The 25,386-nt window shown below is 44.1% G+C and overlaps 1 protein-coding gene across 2 annotated transcripts; it reads right to left on the bottom strand.

The window, feature by feature from the left end:
• Positions 1–2,628: 2,628 nt before the first annotated feature.
• LOC130549990 (ankyrin repeat and SAM domain-containing protein 6-like) lies at positions 2,629–17,805 on the bottom strand. Of its 2 annotated transcripts, none has more exons than XM_057327321.1 (18): positions 17,296–17,805; positions 15,368–15,894; positions 15,008–15,052; positions 14,721–14,925; positions 14,508–14,614; positions 14,288–14,427; positions 13,758–14,001; positions 13,625–13,674; positions 13,365–13,547; positions 13,083–13,209; positions 12,402–12,535; positions 12,134–12,323; positions 10,421–10,488; positions 10,105–10,221; positions 9,925–10,021; positions 5,368–9,720; positions 5,206–5,282; positions 2,629–4,253 (listed from the first exon to the last, which is right to left on the bottom strand). In XM_057327321.1, exons 1-16 carry the CDS (start codon positions 17,547–17,549, stop codon positions 9,689–9,691), a joined length of 2,520 nt encoding a protein of 839 aa, XP_057183304.1. In that variant the 5' UTR covers positions 17,550–17,805; the 3' UTR covers positions 2,629–4,253; positions 5,206–5,282; positions 5,368–9,688. The 2 variants fall into 2 exon arrangements, with proteins under 2 accessions (XP_057183304.1, XP_057183303.1); XM_057327320.1 differs by having other exon boundaries at positions 13,047–13,209.
• Positions 17,806–25,386: the final 7,581 nt, after the last annotated feature.

The raw sequence follows: 25,386 nt of genomic DNA on the forward strand, positions 1-25,386 counted from the left end.
GTAACATTAAATTGATTTCAGGGCAGAATAAAAAATGCTGTTAGATATAAATAATCTAAAACAAAATGAAAACAACATTTTCATAAATATGTATTTTATGCACATGCATTTACCATATGTATTTATTACAATGTATTTAGTATGTATAAAAACACATATTTTATGATGTAATTATTTGTGCAAAATTATTGATTGTTGTTAGATGATGTTATCCCTGACAACAGGAACATCATGTTGCTAAGCAACATCAATAACTATAACAGTTCAGTGAATAAACCACAGCTCCTGACCAATCAACATTCAGAATTTTTCTCTCCACAACAGGGATGTGTGGACGTTCAGTGGTGATTCAACGGCAAGGCATGATGGGAATTTTATCTGACAGTGTGGGGCCAACAAATCCTTTCTTCCTGAGAACTTCATCGAACTGTGTGTGTGTGTTCATGTTTTTATATGTTAGTGGGGACCTAAACCTGAACACACACCAACACATGGGGTCTCGTGTCACTGTGGGGACCAAAATTGAGGTCCTCATGGGCACAAAAGCTTATAAATTGTACAGAACAATATTTTTTTTAAATCTAAAAATGCAAAAGTGTTCTATGATCTTTAGGTTTAGGGATAGGGTTAGGGGATAAAATATACAGTTTGTACAGTATCATTACGCCTATGGACTGTCCCCACAGAAATAATAAAACATACATGTGCCTGTGTGTAGTGTAGTGTGTGTGTGTGCGTGTGTGAGTGAGTGCATGTAGATTTCAGTGTATTTGTAATGAACAAGCTCTTCTGTCAACAAACACAATAACAACTGCCGAATTCATTCAGTTGCACTTAGTCAGCGGTTTGGTTGTTCATGTTGAACACCTTTCAGCAGAAAGAGTGATGAGAGGAACAGCTTGAGCAAGATATGTCTAAAAATCAGAAGTTAAAGAAGGAAGAGGATCAGCCGCACAGACGTCAGTGGGTGTGTGTGTGTTTGAGAGGAACAAGTGTAAAATCTGTGGAGTCAAACCACAACAGTTTCAGCTTCATTTGGTCACCAAAATAAACAAAACCTCAGAACATCAATTATTTTGTTCATTCGAAATACTGAAAACGTTTTGTACAGAACTAGGAAATATTTTAAATAAAAAGAACAATATAAGAACACAAAGAATACTCTATGTATAATAATATGACATTAAAAATAAATAGCAATGACTTAATTGATATGTATTCATCATCTTTCTTTTGATATCATGATTTATGCCAGTTATGTTGGCTGACATGAAGTACACGATTTGTACTGCCATTCACAAGAACAACTAGAAACAGACCAAATATCTCTAAAGGAATTGATTTAGAAGTCTGTTTTAACACCTTAAAATACATGAGATTATCTTACAAACGAGAAATGTAATTCTAGAGAAATATACCTGAAGAATCTTCAGTGTGCTAAATATACAGTTATTGGCCGACTGAAGAGAAATGAGGTTTAACAGACCTCGATCACTACAAACTAATACAACACTCAACTAAACTATTATTCTGACTGATCAGCTCATGAACAGATAATGTATTAAAGCAAAACAAACAAAAAAAGATTTATAGGAATAAATTATTCACTCATTTATGTCAGTTTTTTCATTCAGAGAGGAGCAGTTCATTTACATTTACACATATGTTTAAGTCACTTTGGCACTTTTAAGTCCCAGCTGTGAAATTTTAGATTTTGCAAAAAAAATTGATGCCAAAATTTGTTATAAATATATTCACAGTGTCATCCCACACCTTGAAAAAAATATATAATTATTGATGAATGTGATTTATCATCAAATTATATAGCATTTATAGGTCCAAACACCGTTTTTGTTCATGTCCCACAACTCTGGTCACAATATTAAGATATGTAAAATAAGATAATTGAATTACAATTTCACATGATATCAAATGGAATTGTTTAATATACATGTTAATTTACAGCATTGTAAATGTTTTTGTATATATTTACTGATCATTTTTATAATTTTATGAAGTAAATGTGCCTGTCCCACACTTTTGAGTCCTTACCGCAACAATGAAAAAAATGCTTTCATAATGACGTTTTATCAAAGACAAACAAGTCTAGTTTCTATGGAAACAGCAATGACCACATGAGCACATTTTAGACCAATTACATGCAATATTAGCAAAAATGTCATTTCCGCAACATGTCTTTACCGCAGCACATTTTCAAGATTTCCTGTATATTAAATTACAAATATAAAAATAAACATGTTCCAGATTAAAATCTTAATGACTCCATGCAATTTTGTTGACCTTATAATATGTATTTCAAACTTCACAGGGGTTGATTTTTTTTATTGCCCGTAGTTGCAGAAACACCCATCTACAATGGCTCATGTTTTATTATAATGTACTAACACAACTAGATTAATTCATACATGTTCCATTAAAAAACTATCATTATATTTACTCATTGTGCATGTGAGAGGTGTGTGAGCGTCATTATTGAACTATATATTTTCATAAACATCATTCTATATGATCATATCTATCTATCTATCTATCTATCTATCTATCTATCTATCTATCTATCTATCTATATATATATATATATATATATATATATCAGATCAGTTTATGAACGCTGGAGAATTTGATGAAAAGAATTCATCACAATACACAAACAGATTGAAATGTCACATTTCAGAGGAGCTCATGTCATGTGTTTCACATCATAACTCATAACTGTTTATTGTATATTTCAGCCCCAGGACTAAGTCTACACCTCATTTCTAAAAGTACTGTATGGGTTAGAGTGAAAACACAAAACCTCTTCTGGCCTGTTAAGACCTTAATCTGACAAACGGAGCTGATAAATTGAGAGAGCGAGTGCTGATGTCTTTAAAGGTTCAGTTGCAGATGATGGACTAACTGTAGATATCTGAGACACACAATGAATTCTCACGGAGAGAGGTGATGAGAAAAGATCACACCTGACATTTATCATGCCATAAACAGGGTTCCCACACTTTACTCAACACCAAATTCAAGGACTTTCAAGGACATTTTGGTCAAATTCAGAACTGTGTTTTTGTGGAAAATGACGTGTGTAAGAAGCAGTGAACATCTGTCTCTCTTCACAAAGGGTCATTTCAGAAGTGTGTTAGCAAAAGGTGCATGCAGTCGCAGACACATATAGACACCGCGTTGAGGGCTTTGGCATGTTGCTGTACTGGGACAACCGTGCTGCCATATTGGCGAGGACAAGACTGTCCATAAACAAAAGGTGAATAAGTGACTAAAAAGCACAATAACGTTTACATTTCACATCGGTTTTAATGATTTACAGTCTACATGAGTATAAAAATGTCTCGTCTCGAGTAAACTGATATTAAGTCATGTTCATTGTTTAAGACTCGAATGTCTTCATAAATCTTCTGAAACTTTCTTTTTGCAACAAGTCCATGAATAGAAACAAAACACTGTACACATAGTGAAGAAGAGCTGCACATTGACAGCCTATATGCACCATTCAGATGCAAATACAGCAACATGCACAGAGAGAAACACAACAGTAGCGTAATCTCTTCACACCCGCTCCATTTATTCTGTCAAACCAAATCTAAAAAACAGCAGCACATGACGTGCGCTCGATCGTGTGTGTGTGTGCGTGTGTGTGTTAGACATCCATCATGACAGCAAATATTCACCAGAATCTTTCAGACAGAAAGAGCAGCAGACCGTCGGTCAATTCACCCTTCGTAAAGACAAAGCTCTGAAGCCGACTAAAAGATCTGAGCATTTCAAGCACGATCACGTGAGAATATAACATTATTCATGACCTCGAGATGATGTTTCGTACAGCGCTTAAAGAAGACTGATCTTAGTTTAGCGCTAACCTCAAGACTCCAATCTTCTTATCCCACAATGATGTTCAAATGCATCTTTCCACCTTCGTGATTTGAAGTGAAGCTACAGATGACTAACTGTGCTGAGATCAGCTACTAAAGAAGGTTCGTTTTATCATCAGGAGACGTTTAACTCAAAGCAGTAACCTCAGGCCGAGTGTAAGTGTCTTACCGTTGAAGAAGCTCTTGACCCGCAGGTAACTGACGCTCAGACGGAGAACTGAAAGTTTGTCCAGTTTGGAGATGATGTCAGGCGAGAAGGGCAACAAACTCGCCAAGCGGTCCAGCTCAGCGTTCAGACGCTCACGGTGCCGTTTGGATGGATTGGATTTTTCAGTCACTGCCACTGGTTTCCTGCTGGATGACAGCGTTAGAAGAAATAACTTTGAGTTTATAATTAAGAGTTCAGAGCAAATCTCACATTGATACCAATATAAACCTACAACAAGTGAAAGAGCCACAATCTGTATACACGAGTGAGTAATTCAATGTGTTTACATGACAAGTGTGAGTCGAGTCGAGTCGAGTCGAAACGAACGAACGAACGAACGAACGTAAGGTTTCATGCTTTAATGTTTCTGACTCAAATCCACACACTTTCATCGGACACGACATGGCTCGGCAGAAATGAAAATACACATCACACCAGACAAGTGAAGCGCCTTTCAACATTTACCATTAAATTCATGATTCAGCACATCAGTATCTAGAAAAGAAACTATACACGATTTTGAGATCATTCCTATCTGTGGACTACTGCACAAAAAAGATTTAAAAAAGTGACTGAATGATTACAATTATTTAAGGGTTTTTTTCGTGTGTAGTATAACATTATGACTGAATGAAGAAGTCATCTGTGGTCAATGAAAAACCACAGTCAAATACATATTATATGTGAACATATTCAATGACAGTGTGTCAAGAGAAAATAAAGAAATGATTGATCTGTGAAAATGAAAGCTTCACACAGTACACAATGACATTGAGTTGATCTATTTTGAACTCGTTCGCTTCATCTCATTAGTGACACATCAAAGTTTGATTTATTTTGTTTTCATTCATGTACTGTTGTTTATATAGCAACATTGGAAATAATAATACAGCTGTTAGACAAATAAACAGTCGTTCAAATTCAATATTTTATAACACTTTCATTAGAAAACACAACAGCATCAATAAAAAGAGATAATATCCCAACAGTTTTGAAAGTGGCTGATGATTTCAAATGCGTTATTATTATATGCTGTATGTAAGTGATATATTGGGGATTTTCGCAGCTTTTGTTATAAAAGTGAAGATGAATCTTAACTGTTTTTGAATGGGTTTCCTTCGCTTCCTCCCGGCGTACAAACAATCTCCAGGTGGAATCATATTGACGGCCAGAGGCTGTAAAACACACACACACATTCAACAACAACAACAACAACAACACTTAATACATGCGAGTTTAGCTCAAGTATTAATCACTTACTAGAACTTATGTCCGTTTAAATAAAGCAGTAAAAGAGACGAATGATTCTTCTGCAGCTCATGCATTGATGAATGAATATAAAGTACCTGATGTGTGATCTGTGTCATGAAGCGGAGCAAATGCAGCGGGATTCAGTGTGTGTGTGTGTGTGTGTGTGTGTGTTTTATACTGTGTTTCAGGTGGCAGATTCCACTGACTGACACGCCGGCCTCTTCGCACGCGATTCTGAGCCGCGCGCGTGCACACACACTCTCATACACGCACTGAAGGGAGTGATCAGACGCGCGCGCACCAGATGATGTTCGGAATACCAGAACCAGATAGATTTTTACGGAATAAAACTTAAGTTTAACATTGCAGTGGATGTAATGAAAGACATCGGACTGAAGATTCAACATTACACGATGCGAAGCGGAAATGATTCCAGAGAACAAACTGACCGAAGTCGTCGTGTCGACTTCAGCGCCGGGATGTGTTACAGCGAATCTCGAACATAAAGGACAGAAACGTGGTAAAAAATGTAAACGTTGACAATTTCTGAATAAAAGCTGAAATAGCTTTAGCTGCAATGTTTAAATGATTCGACTGAAGTTATACCTTATGAAGTTTTCTCTGACGCGCTATTCTCTGTTAAACCACACGAAATGAAATGAATAAACACTACGTCAATTTTAAAGTAACGTTAGGCTAATGTATGTCGTGTTGTTTCTTTCAAATCAAACCCGCGACCCCTATACAGCGCTCGTCTTTACCTGTCACGGGTCAAATATTGAACATTCTCACATACTGAAAAGATCCATGAAGCGAACAAAACGTGTGTTCGTGCGCGTGCGTGCGTGTTTGTATATCCCGGTGGGGACCTAAACATGAATGCACACCAACACATGGGGACTCGTGTCTCCATGGGCAAAAAAAGCTTATAAATTGTACAGAACAATCTTTAAAAAAATGCACTGTGTTCTATGATCTTTAAGTTTAGGGGATAAAATATACAGTTTGTACAGTATAAAAAACATTACGCCTATGGACTGTCCCCACAGAGATAATAAACCAGACATGTGTGTGTGTAAGGGCTCGTGACGCGAATCATACTTTATAGTCTCTACAGGATCAGCCTGTTTTTAATCGTCCATAATCCCTCTCTGTAGTGACACACAATCAGTCGGTGCACGCAAATATGGTCACTGACACACCAAAGATACATACAACCCATAATAACCCACACATAAGGCACGCACGCACACGATCTCGCATGTAGCTACTAAATATAATCCAACAAAAAACATGAATGAACATCAAGTCAATTTGAATAAAGATAGTTTTCCACATTGTTTTCTCACTGTCCAAACACTGATTTGTAGATTTCGGTCTGTTTATTTTATACATCATATTTACTCAGTTGTTCTTTGATATGTCTGTCATCATTAAATATGTTAATATGTTTAAAAGATGACTCTCACTGTACATGAACACAATGGAGGAGACACACGGTAACTCACATCATGTTTGCGAACATTTATCAACATCAGTGAGAATCTCACACGGCAGATTGTGTGGAAATAATGTGTATGATAATCACAGCTCACACAGGCAATAAATACACTTTCTCATTTCTCTCTCAGTTCAAACTGCTTATTTTTCAGGATTTTGTGCAACAAACAGAATTAACATCACAATGATAAAGTTACAAGAATAACTGCAGGAGCTAAAGTTTATTCAAGTCATTAATTTCACTAGAAGGATGGATTTATCAAACACAACCCCGCACGACACATAAAACACTTTGACTTTGTTCTTTTTCTGTGATCATAAGATTATATGAATTATTGTGCAATTGTAATTGGTTGTTTTTTTCTGGCAAAAGCTCTTAGGATGTTTCTCTAATTAGATAAAAAAAACATTGTGTACTGTTTGCTACTGAATAAAGTGACTGTTTAATAAAAAAAGTACTTTTACATTGAAATAAACTATATGTTCTCATTACATCACAACCATCTTAAAATGTGTGTTAAAATGGTTTGAATTTTACAGTTCTGTTAAAATTTCTCTATCAAGAGGTTTAACTTGCACTTGCATTTAGTCGTTTAGCATACGCTTTTATCCAAAGCGACTTACAGATGAGGGAAACATTGGAAGCAATTGGAACAACATAAGCACAACAAAAAGCATAAGTGCAGTAAAAGAGAACTGGTCTCATATAGCCTATCACAGTACACAGAGATAAGTTTTTTTTGTTGAAAGAGTAGGAAAGAGATAGAAGTCAGAACTGATCGGTCAGGTGTTGACGGAAGAGATGTGTTTTCAGACGGTTCTTAAAGATGGCCACAGAATCTGCCGATCTTGTAGCAGCGGGCAGATCATTCCATAAATGTGGAACCGATCCCGAGAAGGTACGTGACAGATCTTTTACCTTTTTGGGATGGCACCACAAGACGTCGTTCGTTTGCAGAGCATAGGGATCTGGCGGGTACATAAGTCTGCATGAGCGAGTGAAGGTAAGGGGTGCTGAACCAGTGGTGGTCTTGTAGGCCAGGAGCAGAGACTTGAATTTGATGCGAGCGACTACAGGGAGCCAATGTAACTTAAGTGAAGAGAGGAGTGACATGCACTCTCTTTGGTTCATTGAAGACCACTCTTGCCGCCGCATTCTGTAAACTTCTATAAAGATGAATCTTAACATCACAGTATACGACATAACTGCTTGAAACGCTTTTGTTCCAGCATGGTGTGTGGTTTAGTGAGCTGGTGGACTCTTCACATCTCAACACTGAAGAGAAAAAACATCTCTGTGTTCTAACATCCAGTGGAAAAGAGCCAAAAAAACACTGACTGAAAACATCAAATATTCTGCTGTCATGTCGTCTTTACACCTGCTATTAGGAAAATGTTCCAGTGATCTGAGGGGTCAGGAGAGACATGTTTACATGGAGTGTTTGGATTCTGAATGTGGAAAGTCTCTGATTTCATGACTAAAAACCTTTAACCATTTAAAGGTCCAGTCAGTGAAATGTAGCAGCAAGGTTGTAAATTGCAACCATGCGCTCACTCCACCCCTCCCTCCCCCGCCCGTTCCAAACACTACCACGGCTGACAGAACATGGTGATTTACGTGTAAGGGAACCCGCGGTGTATGTAGATAGAAATAGCTCATTCTAAGGTAATAAAAAGCTCTTTATACACTTCTGAAGGCATAGCTATGTATATTATATTGCATTTCTGTCAATAGATCATCCCAAAAATTACACACTGGACCTTTAAACCAGCATTTAGTGCAGCCCACTCATGATCAGATCACTCAAGACTCCTTAATTCAGCCAACAGTAAGAATTCTTTTATCATTTAATCATCCTCGTGTCACGTGACGAGTTTCTTCTTCAGAACACAAAAGAAGATTTTTAGATGAATGTTGATCATCAAACAACACTAAACTCTATTGACTTCCATTGAATGAACACAAAACCATTTCTTAAAGTATCTTCTTTTGTCTTCCACTGAAGAAAGCCTCACATACAGATTTACAAACACATGAGAGAGAATAAATGATGAGAGAATCTTGATTTTTCTGGTGAATAATGCATTTAACATGATGGTGTCTGCAAGGCTCAGAAAAGACCAAAATTCTTTCTTGAGAAATTGACGTTCCTGTAGCTCAGTTGGTAGAGCACTGCGCTGGTGACGCAAAGAACACACCCATCCTGATAAAAGACATGTAAGACTAAAAAATCCACTGTCTGCCAAATGCATCACTGTAATGTTTAGTTATTTTAATAATACGCATTTAATCAGACGAGACTCCCAGCAGTGAATGACTGAAATGAAAACAGGACGATCTTCATAAATACAAATCAACACAAAACAATAATACTGACAGACTGAAGAGTGTTCATGAAGGAGGGGTTTGTTTTTCTCCATCACAGTCAGAGTTCAGAACACACGGCCGTATCACTTTGATGTAGTTTATGAAGAAATGAAGCCATAATGTAAAACATTTCTCTTCCTTAAACCACACCATGGTCGTCTCCCTTACTCAATGCATTTAACATTTATATATCCAAACAGAACGTGTTGAACCACACAGTCCCGATCCACAGAAACCCCAGAAACATTCATACCCTGATGCGACCTCACATGACGCTTGAGATGATGATGTATCGCCCCCTGTTGCACGACAAGTGTATAACAGCGCGTGTATGCATGCTCACATGTTCATGATGCTGTCACCCATTGGTGCACGCGCGCACACACACACACACACACACACACACACACACACACACACACACACACACACGCGCACAAGCTGAGCTGTTGAGGAGACGTTTCATCTTCTGCTGGAGCTCCAAGCCGATGGCGCTGAACACAAGAGTTTATGAAAACATCCAGTGAGGATGATGTGTTTATCTGGACCATTTCTAAAGCATTGAACATGATGTTGCTATGAGGCAAAGGGTTCTGTAGCTCAGAACATACATTTAAAAACACATGTAAGTTTAATGAACATCACCTGTCAGTACATCATAATGAAAACAATCAGCATGGATGTTGTATTTGACTCACAGTGTGGGTATCCAGAGGGTCGAGGGTTACTGGCACTGCTGCCGAATGATGACTGGAAGTTATGGATGGTCTCCTGTAAGATCTGTCGTTCCCTCCCCTGTCACAACAATATTTCATCTCAATGGATTCTTTTTAATCAGGTTTCAGGTTCTCACTGATTCAGATTCATGAAAAACTCACTTTTCCAGCATTGAGCTCAGATATAGCCGCCAGTATCTGCTGTCGTGGTCCGTCTGTTTTAATTCCCAGTTCCTTCAAGTCTCCATCAGTCAGAGTTAAAAAAGCCTCCATGTCCACCTGCCATGAAAACATCAGTGAGTGGATCTCTCTGATCTGTGACATCGGTCATTTTAATCTCATTCCTACACTTTAAAGCAGACAAAATAACATGAGATTATGATGCGGACTGAACTGAAACATGACCACCACAGCGACCAACACAACAGCTGTGAGAAATGTGTAGAAATAAAACACAATCCTCTCATGTGACACAAACCTCCTGCTCCTCAAAGATGGGCTGATATTTCTCCAAGGAAAGTTTCCTCAGGATTCCTGATAACTCATCTGTGTATGAAACATCAGAGAGAATCTGTGCTCAACACACGTGTCACAGAAACACAACAAACAAAAACAACTGTGCGTGTGTGCGTGTGTGTGTGTGTGCAGTTCTGATTCACACAAGAACAGGAAATAATTCATTAGCTAATCACAGTGGGTGTGTCTCAATCAGCTCGTTTGTTCAGTAGTCAGGGCACAAGTCAGGGAGGGGACATTTTAAGGGCTGTCTGATTGGCAAAATCCTTCCAATGCACTGATTATGTTCGTTCCCAAAAAATTCCCACAATGCAACACAAAAACCAGTCAGCATCAATGCTCCCTATGTTCCCTTACCGGAAATCACGTGACATTTTTTAAACCGTTTACCCAAAATTGCACAAGCCAACTCAATAAACGTCATGAAACACCTCAGAACTTTTGAAACAGTGCTAGTCAGGCAGTGAACACAATCTACTTCACATTTAAATGTAATATTTCTTCAAATTTATGCACGGATATGAAACAGAATAATGATTTCCTTTTCATAATGTACTTAACCAGCGTGATAAATAAAGTCAGAGAGATGTCACTTTTGCCTGTTGTTGATAAATACCAGCTGTGACTTATCACCAGTGTCTTTTACTGTGTTTCAGAAACAAGTGTGTCTATAGTTGAGTATCTGTCTGTCTGTCTGTGGTGTTGAGTGTCTGTCTGTCTGTGGTGTTGAGTGTCTGTCTGTCTGTGGTGTTGAGTGTCTGACTGTCTGTAGTGTTGAGTGTCTGACTGTCTGTGGTGTTGAGTGTCTGTCTGTCTGTGGTGTTGAGTGTCTGTCTGTCTGTGGTGTTGAGTGTCTGTCTGTCTGTGGTGTTGAGTGTCTGTCTGTCTGTGGTGTTGAGTGTCTGTCTGTCTGTGGTGTTGAGTGTCTGTCTGTCTGTGGTGTTGAGTGTCTGTCTGTCTGTGGTGTTGAGTGTCTGTCTGTCTGTGGTGTTGAGTGTCTGTCTGTCTGTGGTGTTGAGTGTCTGTCTGTCTGTGGTGTTGAGTGTCTGTCTGTCTGTGGTGTTGAGTGTCTGTCTGTCTGTGGTGTTGAGTGTCTGTCTGTCTGTGGTGTTGAGTGTCTGTCTGTCTGTGGTGTTGAGTGTCTGTCTGTCTGTGGTGTTGAGTGTCTGTCTGTCTGTGGTGTTGAGTGTCTGTCTGTCTGTGGTGTTGAGTGTCTGTCTGTCTGTGGTGTTGAGTGTCTGTCTGTCTGTGGTGTTGAGTGTCTGTCTGTCTGTGGTGTTGAGTGTCTGTCTGTCTGTGGTGTTGAGTGTCTGTCTGTCTGTGGTGTTGAGTGTCTGTCTGTCTGTGGTGTTGAGTGTCTGTCTGTCTGTGGTGTTGAGTGTCTGTCTGTCTGTGGTGTTGAGTGTCTGTCTGTCTGTGGTGTTGAGTGTCTGTCTGTCTGTGGTGTTGAGTGTCTGTCTGTCTGTGGTGTTGAGTGTCTGTCTGTCTGTGGTGTTGAGTGTCTGTCTGTCTGTAGTGTTGAGTGTCTGTCTGTCTGTGGTGTTGAGTGTCTGTCTGTCTGTGGTGTTGAGTGTCTGTCTGTCTGTGGTGTTGAGTGTCGGACTGTCTGTCCATCTGTCTGTGGTGTTGAGTGTCGGACTGTCTGTCCATCTGTCTGTGGTGTTGAGTGTCTGACCCTCGTCTGTGATGGTTCCGCTGCTGGATCCTCCACTGCTCTTGGATCTGGGTTGTGTTGAGGCAGATGAGAGCGAGTCGGCTGCGGGGGGTTTGGGGGTGGGTGATGGAGAGGGTGTGAGGGTGGGTGATGTGCTTTTAGAGGTGGAGGAGTTTCCTGACTGAGGTCTCTTCTTCACAGATTCCAGCTTCTAAAAACACACACAGGTTTCAATAACACACACACACAGAGAGAGAAAGAGAGAGACGTGCAGGTAAGTGGCGTTTACCCATCTGGAGTTGGCATCAGTGTGGGTGATGTCGCCGGGTGTCTCTGTTGCAGGTGTTCTGTTGTCTAAGAGACCTGCGGCTCTTTTCCTCTGAGCTGCTATCTGAGTTAAAACACTATCTGCCCCACTGCCCCCTACACACACACACACACACACACACACACACACACACACACACACACACACACACACACACACGCACACACACACGCACAGGCTTTGGTTGACTATCCCCGTGGGGACAGTCCATAGGCGTAATGTTTTTATACTGTACAAACTGTATATTCTATCCCCTATCCCTAACCCTATCCCTAAACCTAAAGATCATAGAACACTTTTTGCATTTTTAGATTTGTAAAAAATATTGTTCTGTACAATTTATAAGCTTTTTTGCCCGTGGGGACCTCAATTTTGGTCCCCACGGTGACACGAGTCCCCATGTGTTGGTGTGTATTCAGGTTTAGGTCCCCACCGGGATATACAAACATGAACACACACACACACACACACACACACACAACACATATAGCTGAGCTGTATGTACACTGTGTATTTTTGTTCATTAATTCTGTGTTATTGACATGTTTATGAAGATCATATGATGTGCAGTATGTTCAGTGTATGTGTGTGGGCCGGGGCGGGAACCTGAGCGATGGTGGGAGTCTGAGGCGTGCCGGTTACCTCCGCTCACTCCATTGGAACCGCCTGATGAATGGGCAGAGTTATAATTAGCCGAGTTGGAGGGGGAGGGACCTTTAGTGATGCTGGGAAACTTAATGGACCTGCTGACCACTCGACTGATGGATGTCTGAACACAAACACACACACATCAGGGATGAAGAAAACATGTAACCATCCACACAAGTTTTAACTCATTTCATTCCAATAAACCCTCATTATATGTAAAAGAACATCATGAAGAACATGAGAGAAATAATACAAATGTTTTCCGCAGTGTCTCACTATATCTGAGTTGGCACAGCTGGTTCTACTGGGTCTCTGCGGCACGTGTCCGCTGCGGCCCTCCTTCAACACCCCAGAACGTTCCGAGTTCCACGGCTCAAAGTTGGACGGAGGCAGAAAGGGCGGGATCACGGCCTTCAGCTTCTCATTGGGCAGCCGAGCGAGAGGAGCTCCATTCCGCAGCTGACGGACGACAACAATTTCATGAAGTTTAAGACTTGACACATTTTTAAAAACTGTGACTGAACATGTAAATGTACCATCGTTGTGATGAGGAAGTCGTCTTTTTCACCTGCTGTTCTGCTCAAACCTGCAAGTACAGCAGGTCAAATCTCTACTGCGTGAATAACGAAGTGTTTCATTTACTCTTTACTGTAGTAACAAGTGTAATACCGCCGTCTTTACTCTTGGACGTCCATGCAGTTCTGATGTCAGTGGGCGGAGCTCCACTAGGAGGCGTGACGGTTCCGATGGGTTCGGGTTCAGCGTTATCACTGCGCTCTGCTTTCATGGTGGAGTCCAGAGGGACCTCGGGCTCGTCAGGAAAAGGAGCGAGCCGATTGGTGGAGAGTCCGTGTCTTAGGGTGTGAGTCAGTTTCAGTCTACGGAAGCGATTGGACATCCGGCTCCACCACGACTGATGACACGACGACAAACGAGATAACGTGACCATGAGAGAATATATGAAGAGTTTGGTTCCAAAAAGAGATTTTTTTTATTTTCAAACTGCAGTTGGTTTATTTTAAGCCATAAAACTAAAACGATGCAGCTAACTTAACACAATAAAAACATGATAACATAATAAAAAACATGATTTTAAAATCTTGAGTTATCTCATTTTGGAACCAAACTCTTCGTATACACTTCTTAAGGTTATTCCAATGACTCAGCAGTCAGGGGTCAGAGGTCAGGTGATCGGTTACCTTCAAGCCTCCTTTCTCATCAAGTTGAAGAGGAACGCTTACAGACGGACGTCTCGTCACAGTGGCTCTTCCTCTCTGTTTACTCTTGTCTTTATCCACCTGCATACACACAGACGCCAACAGACGCACCAGCTCCGTATCTAACAGACGGACAGACAGATGTTATTGTCCTGTTCATGAATGAATTGACTGACAGCAGTAAGTGATTTGTTTTGCTGACCGGGGTCGTTCAGGAGCATCACGAGGTCAAAGGCTGTGTATCCATTCTTAGCTCTCAGGTTCACATCAGCGCCCTGATTCAGAAGAAACTTCACCACCTCTTTATTTCTGCGAAAAGACAAAACACAAACATCACATGCAGAACACACGTTTCAGGTACAACGCTACACACACACACACACACACACACACACACACACACACACACACACACCCGTGATAGGTGGCCTGCATGAGCGCCGTCCAGCCGTGCACCGAGTCCTGTTTGTCTACATCAGCGTATTTCTCCACCAGCAGCTGGACGACCTCCAGCTGTCCGCTGACAGACGCCATCATCAGAGGGGATGCACCGTCTGCATTTGACACGTTCACCTGAGACGAGTCCTCCTCCACGATCTCCTTTACCAGCTGAGCGTTTCCTACAACACACACACAAACAGTCATGCCGAGTCCAGAGTGATTCTTCTGTAATGTTCCTTCAGCGAATCTCTGTGGTCTTACCTAACTTCAGTGCGTTAAAAACATCCGGCCGTTTCTTCTCATCATCTGCTCACAATTCAACACAAAAAGTCTGAATCATCACAAAACAGCATCTAGACTAAAACATACGATCAGAATTTTTTTTGTCTATTTAGTCATTTCAGAATGTCATTCGAGCGTTTCCATCAAAAAAAATCTAAGTGTAAAAATGACGGTAAAGATGACACGATTATCCAACAATGAGCTTTTACCGCAGACTGTGAACTTCACAACACAAACAAACCAGCAATGGCACACACACACACACACACTCGCCTGCTTCAAGAATCATTCCACTGAACTTGGTTTTGTTTCGGTCATGTTCAGGTCAGGTGTTTTTACCTGGCTGTGGCCTTACGCTGGTCATGGAGTCCAGATAGTTCTTCACCTCTTTATGTAGCAGTTGAAGCGCCACCTCAAATGCCGTCTTCCCCAGCACGTTCAGATGATCGGCATCCGCTCCTCTCTCCACCAGCTGCTGGGTGACGCTGACCCTCCCGCCGGCCGCCGCCAGCATCAGCGCGCTCCAACCTGTGGTCTTCTGTGTGAAGTTCACATCAGCTCCCCATTCCAACAGCAGTCGGACCGCGGCTTCGTGTCCGTGCTGAGCGGCGGCCAGTAGCGACGTTATCTCCAAAAACGTCTTGCCGTTGTCGCTGCGAACATTGTTATTAGCATTGCCGTTGCCCTCAGCTGCTGACAAATGGTCAAAGTCGTCCACCAAAGCGCCGTTCTCCAGGAGAAGTTTAGCCACATGAGCATGACCTCCGCGAGCGGCCATGGTGAGCACGCTGGCACCCATCCGGTTCCTCGCGTTGATGTCAGCGCCATTCTCCAGCAAGATATGAGCCACGTTTAGATGTCCGAACCTGCACACAGAAGGCCAGATCAGAAGCTTAAATGAGTCTCTTGATTCACAGGGTGCTTTTGGTAACAATAAATACAATCTCTATTTAAAACGTTCAGTCTTTAAAGTATGTAAAAAATGACAGATGCTTTTATTTAAGGTCACTTTCCGTTTAAACAAGCACTACTTTTTTTGGGGCGTTTTTGCCTTTATTTGTACAGTAACATTGAGAGGACATGAAGCAAAGTGGGTGAGAGGAGGGGGGCTGGTGGGAACGGGTAAGAATCCGAAGCACAACAGCGTCACATGTCGGAGCACTAACCACAAGGCTATCCGCTCCAACACAAGCGCTTCATTTTCATCAGGATTCAAACCCATGAACTTTGTGCTGCAAACGCAATCCTCCACCAAAAAATGTTTATATTAACATCTGTAAAGCACTAAGATTCTGATGACAGATGTGTAGGCCTATTCTTGAAATGATGACATTAGGGGAGAGCCCAGCTAGCACAGGTACATCTGTAAGACATCTGCCAAAGATCTGGTGATCTGGAAAACATCTACTGTGTAAAAACATCTGATAAACGTCTTAGAAAGAGCAGTTTTACATCCATCATAAACTAAATCATAAACATCTTACAGACGTCTTCTAGATGTCTATTTGACGTCTCCGAGACGTATAGCAGATGATCTGTAACAAATATGATCCAATAATATTTTAGACCAAGCGCTACGTTAAAGTTCAGAAACTCAAGTTGACCTTGTTAGAAGTGAAAAGTGTTTTTAAAGAGTTAACATTTATGATCTCAAACATAAGCAGTAGAGTATTGACAAATGGAAAATGCAAATTCAAAACAAACAGGCAATCTTAACTGAGTGTCCAGAATGATACTGAAGGAATGTCCTTGTTGAACTTGCAGTTGTCTCGCAGATGTAAATGCAGACATCTGCATTCTGTGTCTGTGTTCATGTTTATATATCCCGGTGGGGACCTAAACCTGAATACACACCAACACAGGGGGACTCGTGTCACCGTGGGGACCAAAACTGAGGTCCTCATGGGCACAAAAGCTTATAAATTGTACAGAACAATATTTTTTAAAAATCTAAAAATGCAAAAAGTGTTCTATGATCTTTAGGTTTAGGGATAGGGTTAGGGGATAAAATATACAGTTTGTACAGTATAAAAACATTACGCCTATGGACTGTCCCCACGGAGATAATACAGTAAACCAGATTATGTGTGTGTATAGTGAACTTTAAAGCGGTCTGAAATCAGACTGAATTAATATACTAATGAACACATACTGAAGGTGATAATCGTTTATTAAAGCATTAGGTAACATCATTCTGAAATATAACATGAGCAAGTGTAATATAATCTTTTATCAAAATAAAGCAATAATTTGGTGTAAAATTGGACCTGGTCGCCTGCATTAGTGGAGTCCATCCGTAATGGTTCCGTCTGTCCACTGAAGCGCCTTTCCTCAGTAAGAACCGAACCAGCTGCTCGTGTCCTCCGGCGGACGCGAACATCAGCGCCGTGTTTCCGTCCTCATCGGTTCCGTCCACGTGACCGAATCCGCCCGGATCCTCCAGAACCCGCCGCGCGCTCTCCAGATCCCCCTCATCACACACTCGGAACCACAGCAACGGGCTCACTGGAGCCAAACTCATCCCGAACTACCGGAACTACAAACCCAAATTCACAGCAGTGGGTCAACCGAACCCAAACTCATCCCGAACTCCAGAATCTTATCTTACACGACACACGACAGAAACACAGCCTTTCCCACACACAAACTTTGTGTCGGAATCAAACATGATCGATGTCGTGTGATTTAATGATACAAAGTGATTCGATGAAAGTCTTGCAGCCGCGCAGAATGTTACTTTGTTTCAGGCTCTCGGTGCGCATGCGCAACTCCACGTCGAGCGCTTCAGGTCAAGACTTCCTGCAGGATTCCACAGCAACGGGTTATCATGCATTTTCTGTGTGTGGCGGTTCTCCAAAAGAGATCTGTTTATCATCGTTTGATGGAAGACTTGCTCTGTTAACCCAAATGTTTAAGAGATTCCACACGTGCGGCATAGGCCTATACAGTTATGTACACACGGATTTGCAGCCACAATATTTAGTGTTTTGAGTGTGTTTTACTGTCCCTCAGAGGAAATATGTCTTGTCGATTTTCCTCAAATCATTATATTCAATTCGATTAATCCGTTTCACGTTTCTAACATTGCACACGGAGCACTGAGAAATGACGCATCACAGAAGCACAGACTAAAGGAGTTTAATAGAAACACTGTAAGGGTCTTGCATTTGTAAGTGTGTTTAGAGACAAAACTGCTGCCGGAATGTCTTTCTAGTATCCACACATGACAAATGAATGCGATGCGCTGCAGTGACCAGCAGGTGTCAGGCGTGTGACATTTACAGATAAAACATGAACATCATTTGTTTGAACTAGTGTCATTCCTCCCTGGTCTATTGTGTTCGGGTTCACTAGTGTAAAAATGAACATCTCGCCCTCACAAAGACCAGACTCATTGATTCTGAAATATTCATGCTGTCAATAATAGACTACACACAATAAACAAATGAATGACCTTTCATTGCTTATAAAGATTTGTTATAATAGTTTGTTTTACAATTGTTTTATTCTATGATTTTAGGTCTTTGCAGGTGCAGGGCTATCTAAAACGAATTATTTTTTCATAGGCCAAGTGTAGTAACAATATTTCCCCTTCAGTCGGTCTCTCGACGTTGTGTTGAGAGACAGACTGGGGTTTGATCTTGAGAACCTATCATCTCCGAGAGGAATTTAAAACGCCAGTGGGCTTTGGCGAATGGCACACGCACGCCAGTACCCGCCCCGTGCATACGGGTATAAAAGGGAGGCGGCAGTGACCATTCACTCATCCTTTGTTCTTCGGAACCTGCATGATGTACATGTCAAGCGCTCCATCTCTTCGAGATTTCTTCCAGACTGCTGAATTTACGACGTGAAGCAGCGGATTTCTCCCCCTCGGTGGCGGACTTCCCCTGTGCGTCTTGGCAGCGAGCTGCAGATATTTCTAAAAGAACAAATTTCTTCTCACAGTCTGCACTGTCTTCGGGCATGTTTTGCAGCTGTGTTCTTGGGTATGACAGACTCATCCCCGAGTCTGACGGGCACGACACCTGTATTGCATGTTGGAGGTCCAGCATGCATTGGCAGGGCTCGTCGATTAAGGTGTTGCCGTCATAGTTGGCTACATTCTCCGGAATGTAGCCGCAACCCCATTTGCTTCCTGAGTGAGTTCGACTGCCTCTTCGGGCGGGGGTGATTGGGGATTCCCATGGATGTCACTCCACCAGGTTCGGCTTGCGCATCATCCATGCCCCGGCACGCTCACCTGGCTCGTCCCGATGGGCGGCGGTGTACCGTCCCATAGCGGGCAGACTCAACCATGGGATGGGACGAACTTTCTGTCATAACATCGGACAGCTACCTCCTGGCATCGGATGCGAAGCTCCTTGAGCTCCCGCCTCCAAGTGGTCGAGCCCAAGATGAGGCGATGCAGAGATGGCAGTCGTGCTTGCCCGGACGGCCGTGGATGCTCGCGGCTGATCTGGAGGTGCATGAGGAGCTCACAAAGACGTGGAATATGCCGTTCGCGGCGTGTTCCTGTCTGACGGGCTCAGGAGCTGTTACTTCCCTGGACGGTGGGGCAGCTAAGGGATATGTCGACGTCCCCCAGGTGGAATGTGCAGTCGCGGTGCACCGCAGACGCTGCAAATTGGAGGGGTCGACCAAGGCACTCTTCCAGGGCATGTAAGCTCTTTGACACTCGTGTCAAAGACTTACGATGCTGTGGGTTAAACTGCTTTCGCCCTCCATGCTATGGCGGTCCATCAGGCCCATAATGCTATGGCGACCCATTGGGTCATATGTCAAAGCGTTAGGATCTGGTTGATGGGAAGGCTGACCCGGCTGCGCACCGCCACCGGCCTCGCGCCTCTTGCAATGGAGGTCATGGCGGGTGCTCTGGGTCGGACGATGTCCATGATAGTGGTCCAAGAGAAACATCTGTGGCTCAACTTGCGTAGTGACGCTCAGAAGGCCCGCCTTCTAGATGATCTCGCAAGCAGGGCTGTATGGTGACACCGTGGAGGTTCTCCGTGGTGAAGAAGCAGACTGCTCTGCCGTGACCCGGCCACCTATCGGTCGCTGAGGTCCCGAGCACAGCCTGCCCCTCAGCAGCCCCTTCTACCCCGTTGGGAACCTGCCTAAAGACAGAGCGGCCCTGACAGGATGAGCCATGGGGATTGAGAGTACAGCGGGAGACCCCCCGGCCAGGTCATCGCCGGCGGGTCAAAGCGGGATGCTGCCTGCCACATCCCCCACCCAAGCCGGGCCCTCTTTAGGGCCGGACGCCCACTCTCTCTCAAAAGAGCTTCTCTCTCTCCTGGCTTCCCCGCAGCACTCTCGATACGACGGTGTGCCAGGTGACATAACTTCTCGCTGCCTTCCGCAATCTCCACGTGATGTTGTGTTGGCCGGCGGTAACACCAAGCAGGTAAGTAAGCAGAGCAGTCAACCTCCCTGGGGTTCCGCCCCTGTGCGAGGTGACCGCTCTGTCAGCCACTGAACCAGCCTCCCATGGCACGATGAAGCAGATTGTCCCTCTGGTTCTGCTGTCACGGTTCTTGGGCACTTGGCAAGAGTGCACCAGCCCGTCACACTGGCTAGAGAAGACGATCTGTCTCGGTTATGCGATCCAGTTCGCCAGGTGCCCGCCCAAGTTTTGGGGCATTTCCAGACCTTGGTGCGAAGGGAGAACGCTCCCGTGCTTCAGGCCGAGGATGCTGCCCTTCTGGCGAAAGGTGCGATCGAACCCGTCCCTCTAACCGAGATGTCTTCCGAGTTTTACAGCCCGGACTTCATAGTGCCTAAAAAAGGGGGGGCTGCGCCCCGTTCTGGATCTGCGCCACAATAAAATCTTACACAATAAAAATAGATCCAGATGCAAAAGGTGTGGTCCATCCAGTCCGCAGACAACCAGCAGCGCTAAGGAAAAAGATAATTGAAAAACTGCATGAGATGGAAAGAGATGGACACATCACTAAAGTAAACCAACCAACTGAATGGGTGAGCTCAATGGTAGCAGCAATCCGAAATGAGAAAATAAGGATCTGTATTGACCCGAGCGACCTGAACAAAGTCATAAAGCGGGAACATTACCCAATGCGTACCATCGAAGAAGTGGTTTCAGCAATGCCGGGAGCTAAAGTCTTTTCTGTCATGGACTTGAGGAGAAGAACCCAATTGCAGGCAGCGTTGGACAACAGACTTTAATAATAAAATATAAAACACAAAACAAAGGCCCACGAGGGGGTAAAACAATAATGACAAAGGATAAACAGGGACAAAGACTAACTAAATACTAGACTAACAAACAATAGACATGAACTAAACTCAACACTTACTACAATGAGACAGGGGAATCCACAAAAGGAACAAAAACATGAGAAGACGGTAAGCACAACATGAAACCACATAGCAAACACAATGACCGAACACAGGACAATGAAACATGAGGGTTTAAATAGGGAAGACAAACGAGGGATAACGAGCAAGGGCAGGTGTAGAACATAAGACACAAGAGGGAGACAATACAGGAAACGAGAGGGACGGGGCCAATGACAAGACACTGGAGAGAACGCATATTATTGTCAAAAGGACAATAATATGTTTCTCTCCACACATAACCAAAGACTTTGACATGGCTCTGCTACAGGACCAAGAAAAACATGACTAAGGAAGCAGAGCCATGACACTTTTCGGTCTTGGATGCAAAATCTGGCTTTCTGCAAATAGAGTTGGATGACACTCCTGACAACATTTAATACGCTCATTGGAAGATACAGATGGCTCAGGCTTCCCTTTGGCCTAAAATGTGCACCAGAAATATTCCAGCGTATTATGGATGAAATGCTCGAAGGCATCAGTGGAGCTATCAGCGTCATGGATGATATTCTCATCGCAGCTCCCGCAAGGAAGGAACACGACAAAATACTACGTAAGGTATTTCAAAGAGCCACAAGCTACAATCTCAAGTTAAACTTTGACAAATGTCACATCAGACAATCATAAGTACCCTATGTAGGACATCTGATAACATCAGAAGGCCTGAAAGCAGACCCATCGAAAATAGAGGCTGTCAAGTTGATGCCAACACCAACAGACAAGGATAGTGTTCGTCGTTTCTTAGGTTTCGTCACATATTTGTCGAAATTCCTGCCTAACCTCAGTGAAGTGGATGCACCGCTAAGACCACTTCTAAAAGCTGACGTTGAGTTTGCGTGGCAACCGGCACAACAACAAGCCTTTGACAAGCTTAAAGACTTATGTACGAAGTCTCCTGTGCTACATTTTTTTGATCCAGCAAAGTCAATGGAGATTTTTTGTGATGCCAGCAGCAATGGCCTTGGTGCGGTCTTGCTGCAGGACAGTCATCCTATCGCTTTCTCATCCAGGTCACTGACGGATACAGAAACTCGCTACGCGCAAATTGAGAAGGAGATGCTCTCAATAGTCTATGCTTGCGTCAAATTTCACAACTACATATTCGGAAACCACGACATAGTGTACAACGACCACAAACCACTGGAGGACATATACAGAAAGCCTCTGCTTTCCACACCCATGCGCATACAGAGAATGCGCCTCCGCCTGCAATGGTATGATCTGACTGTTAAGTACAGAAGAGGAAAGGATATGGAACTGCCCGATACACTGTCCAGAGCACAGTTACCTGGAAAGGATCCAGAGGTAGAAGGCCTAGAGTGCGTCTCTGCGCTTGACTTTGTCTCCGTTAGCGAGCAGAGATATTCTGAACTCCAAGTCTGCACAAAAGTAGAGCTCAGCTGCCTCAAGGCTGGCCAGACCATAGGCGTGATGTGCCTAATGTAGTGCAACCATATTGGGACTCACGAAGTCAGCTCTCCATGTTAGATGGCATTGTTTACAAAGGCCTGCGTATAGTGGTACCTCCCTCCATGCGAGAACACATGCTTAAGCTCATACATCAGTCCCATTTAGNACAAAGGGACTAGGGTGAGACAATAAAAACAACAAACATGGGAGGGGGGGAGGGACCAAACCAGAGCCCATAGGGGGCAGTCCATGGGGGTGGGGAGAAGTCCCAGTCCCCGGCTGCACCTGAGGGTGCGTAGTCCAAAGGGACTTAGGAGGAGTCCTGGGGGGGAACGGTCCTTGACCCTGGGGGTCTCCCCGGGGCCGGATTAGCTGCCGGACTAGGGACCGGCTGGAAGACCGGCTGGAAGGCCGGCTGGACAGGGCTTGACGCCGGCTGGAAGGCCGGCTGGACAGGGCTTGACGCCGGCTGGAAGGCCGGCTGGACAGGGCTTGACGCTGGCTGGATGGCCGGCTGGGATGCCGGCTGGATGGCCGGCTGGGATGCCGGCTGGGACGCCGGCTGGATGGCCGGCTGGGACGCCGGCTGGGACGCCGGCTGGAGGACCGACTGGATGGCCGGCTGGGACGCCGGCTGGATCCCCGGACTGGACACCGGCTGGATCACCGGACTGGACGCCGGCTGGATCACCGGACTGGACGCCGGCTGGATCGGACTGGATGCCGGCTGCACCGGACTGGACGCCGGCTGCACCGGACTGGATACCGGCTGCACCGGATTGGACACTGGACAGGACATCGGCAGCACCACCGGACTGGACGCCGGCAGCAACACCGGACTGGACGCCGGCTGCACCGGCGTGGACGCTCCTCCGCTGCGTCTCTCCCTCCTTCTCCGCACCACCGGATCCATAGCCGACCTTGGCGAATCCGTGGGGACCGGAGGGAGTTCCGCAGCGGAGGAATTATCCGACGTCATCCCCGGATCCCCTCCCTCCCGCTCGCTACCGGCGCCACCAGAGTGAACGGGGACCGTGGAGCTCAAGCCGAAGGGTACCGAGTCCACCCGGGCAGCGGCAGTCAGGTCAAGGCCCTCCGGCGTGATCGACCGCGAGGTGGAAGTCCCACGTGGAACCCCACCCCCGGGATCGTCCCGGTTGGCCATGAACCTGACCATTGCCGCGAACCCTAGGGGACCCAGCAGCCTCTTCTCAGACGGGGTGAGGCGCTGAGTGAGGCAGCAGTTGAAGATCGTCTTCAACTCTGCCTCGTTGAACTCAGCCCTCTCAGCCACCGCCGAGAATGCCCCGGCGAACTCCCGATTCCCGTAGTTCCCCTGGCGGAAACCTAGCAGCAAGCGGGCTTGAGCGGACCGTGAGGACGACGCCGTGCCGTCCATCTTGCTGCCCGCTGGGTTCTGAATAGGTTCGGTCATTCTGTCATGGACTTGAGGAGAAGAACCCAATTGCAGGCAGCGTTGGACAACAGACTTTAATAATAAAATATAAAACACAAAACAAAGGCCCACGAGGGGGTAAAACAATAATGACAAAGGATAAACAGGGACAAAGACTAACTAAATACTAGACTAACAAACAATAGACATGAACTAAACTCAACACTTACTACAATGAGACGGGGGAATCCACAACAGGAACAAAAACATGAGAAGACGGTAAGCACAACATGAAACCACGTAGCAAACACAATGACCGAACACAGGACAATGAAACATGAGGGTTTAAATAGGGAAGACAAACGAGGGATAACGAGCAAGGGCAGGTGTAGAACATAAGACACAAGAGGGAGACAATACAGGAAACGAGAGGGACGGGGCCAATGACAAGACACTGGAGAGAACGCATATTATTGTCAAAAGGACAATAATATGTTTCTCTCCACACATAACCAAAAACTTTGCCATGGCTCTGCTACAGGACCAAGAAAAACATGACTAAGGAAGCAGAGCCATGACACTTTTCGGTCTTGGATGCAAAATCTGGCTTTCTGCAAATAGAGTTGGATGACACTCCTGACAACATTTAATACGCTCATTGGAAGATACAGATGGCTCAGGCTTCCCTTTGGCCTAAAATGTGCACCAGAAATATTCCAGCGTATTATGGATGAAATGCTCGAAGGCATCAGTGGAGCTATCAGCGTCATGGATGATATTCTCATCGCAGCTCCCGCAAGGAAGGAACACGACAAAATACTACGTAAGGTATTTCAAAGAGCCACAAGCTACAATCTCAAGTTAAACTTTGACAAATGTCACATCAGACAATCATAAGTACCCTATGTAGGACATCTGATAACATCAGAAGGCCTGAAAGCAGACCCATCGAAAATAGAGGCTGTCAAGTTGATGCCAACACCAACAGACAAGGATAGTGTTCGTCGTTTCTTAGGTTTCGTCACATATTTGTCGAAATTCCTGCCTAACCTCAGTGAAGTGGATGCACCGCTAAGACCACTTCTAAAAGCTGACGTTGAGTTTGCGTGGCAACCGGCACAACAACAAGCCTTTGACAAGCTTAAAGACTTATGTACGAAGTCTCCTGTGCTACATTTTTTTGATCCAGCAAAGT

This window comes from Triplophysa rosa, unplaced genomic scaffold (genome assembly GCF_024868665.1).
Source record: "Triplophysa rosa unplaced genomic scaffold, Trosa_1v2 scaffold207_ERROPOS430718, whole genome shotgun sequence".
In the NCBI taxonomy this organism is placed as follows: Eukaryota; Metazoa; Chordata; class Actinopteri; order Cypriniformes; family Nemacheilidae; genus Triplophysa; species Triplophysa rosa.